The sequence below is a fragment of the Tigriopus californicus genome, chromosome 1 (genome assembly GCF_007210705.1).
Source record: "Tigriopus californicus strain San Diego chromosome 1, Tcal_SD_v2.1, whole genome shotgun sequence".
Taxonomy (NCBI): domain Eukaryota; kingdom Metazoa; phylum Arthropoda; class Copepoda; order Harpacticoida; family Harpacticidae; genus Tigriopus; species Tigriopus californicus.
This window is the reverse complement of record NC_081440.1, coordinates 3,931,429-3,938,746: the sequence shown is the minus strand read 5'-3', so window position 1 is coordinate 3,938,746 and position 7,318 is coordinate 3,931,429. Positions and strand designations below refer to the sequence as shown.

Below are 7,318 nucleotides of genomic sequence, written 5' to 3'. Positions count from 1 at the left end.
CTAGGAACATTGAAGATATGAGAGAGCTCTCGTATTGGGAAAGGTTAGAAAGGTTGGGATTGTACAGTACTCAGAGAAGGTACGAAAGGTATCTGATATTGTACATTTTCAAAAGCATTCATATATTATCGAGGTCGTTCAACCGCTTAGCCTTATGCTTCAAAAAATCGGAGTTGACGATTTCAGGCAACGCAGAATTAGATTGATTCAAAGAAGGGGTCAAGAGGTTGAGCGGTGAAGCGAAAAGGCCACGAAAGTATTTGCTATCGTCCAGTGATAATTGTGTAAGCTAGTCCTTAAAGTTGACGGGTTTGATAAAGTCATGAAAGTTATCGGAAAATGAGTGAGCCTTCGAGTTGAAGATTGAAACACATATAAGTAATTTTCTGTTTTATTGCAGACATAATTGTTGCTCTTGGATTGTTATGTTAAAGATAAAAAAAACTTGCAAATAATGCAGCAAAGTTGAAAATTGTCAAAATGTGAGAACTTGTCCCATAGGTCCTTGGTCGCCCTGTTCTCCTTTGTCTCCCCGGTCACCAACTGGGCCTTCGAGACCTAGAGGCCCCATCTCCCCCTTTGGCCCAGCTTCACCCAGATCGCCATCCTCTCCATCTGCTGCATCCAAGCCAGGATCCCCAACATCTCCGCTTTCACCTGGGGAACCTCTTGGACCATCAGGTGCATCAATTCCATTGTTGCCTGGGTTGCCATTAAGTCCAGGTGTTCCAGGAATCCCTGGAGGAGCTGGGTTACCTTCAACACCATCAGGGCCATCCTCTCCTTGCTCTCCTAGGGCGCCTGGATCCCCTGGATCTCCTTGTGGACCTGTCGGGCCCATTTGGCCATCCTCACCAGTCATGCCCGGTGTTCCGTCCTCTCCGTCGGTTCCGTCACCCCCTCTTTCGCCGACAGCTCCTGGATCACCAACAATTCCCAAAAGACCCGGTTGTCCGGGCGGCCCCTTTGGTCCATCGGGACCTGGAGCTCCTCTCGGACCGGGAACTCCAACGGGTCCACTACCTCCAATTGCACCTATTTGTCCATCAGGTCCAGCTAAACCGTCACCACCCATTTCTCCCACAGCACCTAGGGCTCCAGGATCACCGGGCAGTCCAAAAGCTCCCATTTGTCCAGGGTTTCCCATGGAACCCATCATTCCTGCCGGACCCTTGGGGCCTGCTGGGCCTCGGGGCCCAGTAGGGCCTACAACACCTGGGGCTCCATTGCTCCCGGGTACGCCTGGTAATCCGTTTTTACCCATGACACCGGCTGGTCCCTTGGGCCCTGGGTCGCCTGGAGATCCAGCGGTCCCAGGTATACCATTTATTCCGGGCGTTCCCGGTTTTCCCGGGGCTCCATCATTTCCAGGGATTCCTGCCAATCCTGTGGGACCCTTTAGACCCATCAATCCTTTTCCACCTTTTACGCCGGGAGGGCCCATGGGGCCAGTATTACATTGACAATGATGGCGGGCTGTGCGATTCGTACCTGTGGCTTGATTTTCGATTTTCCCGTATTCAATCAAGACTTCAATTACTTTTCTCAGCTCAGCCTGTTTAAGAAAAAAGACTGCAATATTATTACGCCTGGGATTGTTCTAAAAGAGTATCTCTTACCGACACTTTCTGTTCTTCCTTGTTGCTTCTTGCGCACTTTGTTTTTGAGTTTTCGTTCAAAATGTTACCCAGGCTCTCTTTGGCAACAGCCAGGTTTTCTTCTGAAAGTGCGGAATTCCCAGCATCAATTTGACGCATATATATCTTCAAACTCTCCAAGTCCAATCCTTTGCCCCATAAACAGGGTATTATCTGGACCAACACCAACCATCCACACAATGATCTCATCCTAACAAAAACAAGATCAAAACATAATGATCTAAAATTCAATATGAGAAGGGCTCTTGTCTTACCTGCAGGTTGTTGGCCTTCTCTGCTTATAGTCGCTGCCGAACTGAAGTAGATCAGGTTAAATATCCAATATCCTTTCCATCAAGAAAGGACTGGTTTCACTTCGTCCTGTTTGGGGTCACCTTCCATAGAAATCGAGGGGAACCGGTCTTCTTGTCCTATCAATGAATTCGTTGCACTCTCGCAAAGATGAAAAGTTTTCCACACGCTTTTCGATGCGTTCTCTGCGTTACGAATAAGGCTTTTTTCTCGTCCCAATTATGGCGTCTTGTCGGCATCAGACGTTTAGAATTGAAGTCACCATTTTGGAACTGAATTGGTTGGGCGAAGATTTGACTGAAAAGGGGTTGGACACTCGCCTTTCAATTTCTCGTTTTCTGTTTCTTCCTTACTGACATCTCCAACTGGGAAAAGAAAGTGAGCGTCACATGAGCTACCTTTCTCGAATTTCATCAATCGCTCACCTAAACTTGTTAAAGCTCATTGGTACTTTTGAACCCAATTTCAATACAACCGTGGTAAAAACAAACCTACCAGTTTGAAAGATGCGGAAAATATATACGTGAAATCATATGTAATGATTAAAATAACAGAGTAGTGATGCGTATATGTTAACATAGCCTCCAAAACCTGTTTCCTCTCAATCTAAAGTACTTCAAATAATACTCCTGAGACCCACAGGCCTAAATCAAGAAGTTCAGAGAAAGTCATGAAGATTGTTCACATAGCTACTGGCAGTGTTAGTTCATTTTGATGGGGGTCTCCGTATCACAAATCGTTTACTTGGCCACTTTTGATCAGCACAACTGTATGCCATAACATATCAAGCCTAATTGGCCATTTGCCATTCTTGTACCGATTTTTTTGCTTCGCCATGATTGATTGAATGGGTTCTCAATATTTAAAATTGTAATGGATTTCTTCAAGTTTAAAAGAATTCGCAAAAGTCTGGCCCCGGAGGCGCTTTATCTATGATGCTATTGTCATGCCATCTAATGCGTCTAATTGAGTAAATGAGCCATCATTGAGTCAAGCTGAGAGTTAATAAAAGTGTCGGGTTGAATCACAAGGTATCCTCCCTGAGAGAGAGAGCTCTTTTAAAGGACCCGTAAAATAATTGATGAGTACGTTATTGTTTTGACCAGCCTGGATTTTTTGGAGGGCTCAACAGTGTAAACCTTATCGTTTCCTACAATTGACTCTAAAACCTGGTTGAAGTAAAAGCTCATGGATGTATGTATGTATGTATTTGTCAGTAAGTGAATTTGCACTTTTTGAGTAAGTGGGGGTAAAAAACAATCTCATTTAGGCAAGGTTTTCAAAAATATTCTAACTTGGTTTTTGAAAGATGACTTCGATTGATCTTGTTTCACTTCTTTTGGGGCTTTGTTCCATAACAAGGACGCTTTTGCTATGAAACTGGTTTTAGTTTGGTTCATCATGGGTGGGGGTCTTGATGCATTCCTTTGTTCAGAGGATCTTAGGCTTAAGCTCGCTCTTCATGCAAGACGAAGTCTTTCCGTAATAAACGGAATCTCGTTCTCTTGCGCTCGATTTGTCTCAGTAAGGATCGCCGCGGCTGCTATTTGATCAATAATGGGTAAGCCACTCTGACGTGTTGATGGTCCAAGGGATATACGGTCCGCTGTTTGACATCCCAACATAAAACGCATGACTCGATTTAAGGTAATCTGAAGGCTATTCATGGCCTCTGGTTTTGGATCATCAATGTGGAATTGAGGTTTCCCGTTTATTGCAAGACCACTCTGCAATGCCGATATGATTATCCCATGAATCACTGGTTGGAGGAGAGCTTTTGGTACATAGGTGCACATTGGTCCAGAAAATACCAAGATGTTGCGTAATCATCTTTTTCATTTTGGTCTTGCTTTCCTATCCAGAGTCCCAAGACACTTCTATCCCTAGGAAAGTAACGGTGGGAGCAGAGTTTACTGCCTTCCAACCAATCGATATTAATGAGAGTATGACTTCTCCCCACGATATGGTCCCGTTTGGAAGATATACTGAAAAAGTGCATTCCTTTTAACCTCCTTTTTTTTGCACCTCCTTTTAATAATACATTGTCCCAATCTTCTGTTTGTTCCAATGAAGTAGTAGTTCTGTAATACTCACATGGTTCCTGCTTGCCTCTTTGACAAAAGCTCAACACGGTGTTACTCACAATACTGATAAATGTTTTTTTTAAATACCAAGACTTCTAATAATAATGTTCCTTGCTATTGAAACAAAAGGAATAACTTTTGTAAAAAATCAACTTGGATTCTAGCTCGGATTAGAATATTAATCCACTTAAAACCTACAAAGAGATGACATTTTTAAGAACGTAATCAATAGATGTTGGAAGTAATCTTAGTCGCGTTTCCAACTAGAGTTTTATTCAAATCCATGGAGCAATCGATAAGATATCTCGTTTTCAAAAAATGCATTTTCATCAAATTTGACTACAAATTGCTCCGGTTATATCTTAAAGCAATTGTCAAGAAATATGATAAGCTTTTTCTATGCCTAAAGTATAAATAGAAATATTTCACTTTTCTGAAGCAGGTAGAAAAACCCAAATATATTTTGCAATATAACTTAAAACTTACTTAATGCCAATACTTCACAATGGTGATGCCATACTTGTCAATCGTAACTTTAGTCAAGCCTTAATCTTGAATTTTGACAAAATTCTACTAACGTTGAATAAAAGCATCGCTAGTATGTAAAAATTAATCACTGCAAAAATTGTTAATTTGGAAAATTTAACTGTCATAGGTATCGTTCAAATATTTTAGGAACATGATAGTACAGTGTAGCTTTTGGCACTTAAGTAAATTGAAAGGCAGTTTTGCATGTTTTGTAAGTTTTAAGCGATATTTTTTGCTACTTTTTGATTTTAAAAAACCTTGAACAAAATATAGAAATATTATTTCTTGTCGTGTCATTGAAAAAGACAATCATATTCCTTGGGAATAACTGGAAACAACATTGGGCCATTTTTCGATCTTTTAAGGCGTAAAACGCAACCTATAAATTGTAATAAGTAAGCATATGATTAATAGAAGTTTATGGAATTTTAGGTCAAAGCATAAATAAGAGTACGTTTAATACCGATTGAGTACGTTTTTGACAATGATGCATTTTAATGGGCTTAAAGTGATTTAACACACTTATCTGAGCTGCTTTTAAACATGTGTATTTCACAAAAGTTGTTACTTTTGCTTCTTTGACAAAGAAAAGCATATCTAGATGTCTTGGCATTTGAGCAAACACTTAACCAGAAAATATAACCACGGTGTCAAGCTTTTCCGGAAATGCAACTAGTACCCCAATATTTTACATACAACACTAGCCGGAAATTGAAGTCCCCTAGAAAGAAAACCATCGAGCAAACTGACCAGTCCAACTCATTTGCGTTGAATCTGAGAGCTCAGAAAAACGAGCTTACTGAACAAGACAGGGGCCTAGGCAAATGTTTGGATAGCAATCCAGATCAACCCTTCATTCAAGGACTAGCTCAATCTGCCAACTCAAATTCGATGGTAAACCAAAAATCATATAAAGAAATTAATAGATAGGTAATAAAAAGGCGAATTATAACCTTTCATTTTGATAGCACGTGGCCTGTGCAAAAACAAACCAAAAGAAAAATCAGAACATTTGAACCGAATTACGTAATGTGTGCAAGACAATATTTTTCATTTTACTTAACTTTCACGTATTGTTTAAAAATCGTCATATCTTGTATTGAAATCGCATAATTTCCTACATGCACGTTACAAGTCTTTAATAGACATTATTGTTGAGAAGAAGAAAAGGGCAAACTAAGAGGAGCTAGTTGGTAGAGCACTCAGATTTAGATCTTTGTCATGCATCCGGTAACTTCTTTCATGATTTGTGAAAGTCGAATTTTATCAAATTCATTTGGAATTGATTACCATGGCAATTATGTGATGTAGTTTCAATCCCGTTTTCATCACAAGTGAACCGATTGTTGAGATTTGGACAGATACTTGACTACTTCACTCATGTCTTGTGTAAGTAGAAAGTTGGCATAAGCGGCAAAATTTACTAATATCAACAAATATCAACATGACATGGCGAAATGATTGGAAGGAAGTTGTAATACATATAAAATAAAGAAGAAGGCTTTGTATAAAAAATTGTTTTGGATGGAAACGATGGAGTTTATTTACGTTGTATTGACACAGCAATTCGAATATCGATAAAATTCTGTCCCAGACTTAGATAAATCTAAGCTTGCGCGTCTTGTCCAGGTGGGCCATCAGGACCTTTAGGACCAGCGTCTCCTTTATCGCCTTGATCGCCGCGAGGGCCAAAAGGTCCACGAGGACCTTGAGGTCCGGGGCACCAAGAGTTCCCATAGAACCATCTGTTCCATCTTTACCAGCAACCCCTTTAAGACCTTTAATTCCATTCATCTCCAGGATTTCCAGGGTTTCGTTCGCTGCTGGGAGTCCGGAGTGCGCTGGCCTTCCAGGTGAGCCTGGAACTCCTGGAACTCCATTAGGTCCTCTAGGACCCTGAAGACCAGGTGGTCCAGTTGGTCCTTCTTGCCCCAGTTTCTCCTTTTGTGCCTCTCGGCCCAATCCACCCTGGGGTCCAGGTCCTCCATCAGTACCAGGCGATCCATCTTTACCAGCAACTCCATCCCCGCCATCAGGACCCATCTCTCCATTTCTCCCTTTGTTCCTGGGGTTCCAGAAAGACCCGGCGCTCCCGACAACCCAACTTGGCCAATACTGCTCCTGGGGGTCCATCATCCCCAACAGGACCAAAAGCCCCTGGAGCTCCATTGATGCCTGCTTTTCCAGGTGGACCAAAGGTACCCATCGCACCATCTCGCCCCATTTCTCCTTCACTCCCCGGATCGCCTGGGTCACCTCCAGCCCCCAAAGGACCCGGTGCTCCGGGGGGTCCAGCAGGACCAGGGGGCCCTGGATCACCAGGATCGCCTGGTAGACCCGCTTTTCCGTTGGTTCCAGGTTTACCACTTTCTGCACTAGCACCTGTGAGTCCCGGCATGCCAGTGGGTCCTTCGGGTCCTGGGGGCCCTTTTACTCCAGACGATCCTTCCAAGCCTTCTGCTCCAGGATTACCTGGCTCCCCGGGAGTCCCATCTGTACCGGGTGTTCCAGTTGAGCCTCTCGGGCCAGGGACACCAGGGGGGCCCAATTGACCATTGAAACCTTGTGGCCCAGCGGGGCAATTGCACATTTGACGAGCAGTTCGATTTGTCTTCATGGACTCTTCATGCAGCTTTTCATCCTCCAAGAGACTGATCAGAATAGCCTTCAACTCTGACTAAATGGTGCAAAAGCAAAACCAATGAAATTGGTGAGAGTGGTTTTTGAGCGTTTTATATAAGTTTAGCAACTAGTACT

The 7,318-nt window shown here is 42.7% G+C and overlaps 1 protein-coding gene across 1 annotated transcript in view; it reads right to left on the bottom strand.

Annotated features, from left to right (window-relative positions):
- Nucleotides 1-377: 377 nt before the first annotated feature.
- LOC131889695 (collagen alpha-1(I) chain-like) overlaps nt 378-7,318 on the bottom strand; it is a 7,650-nt gene continuing 709 nt past the window's right edge. Inside the window, 4 exon segments of the mRNA XM_059238859.1 lie at nt 378-1,555; nt 1,620-1,984; nt 6,178-6,702; nt 6,704-7,238. Coding sequence (XP_059094842.1) covers nt 476-1,555; nt 1,620-1,984; nt 6,178-6,702; nt 6,704-7,238 — 2,505 coding nt within the window. The 3' untranslated portion in view covers nt 378-475.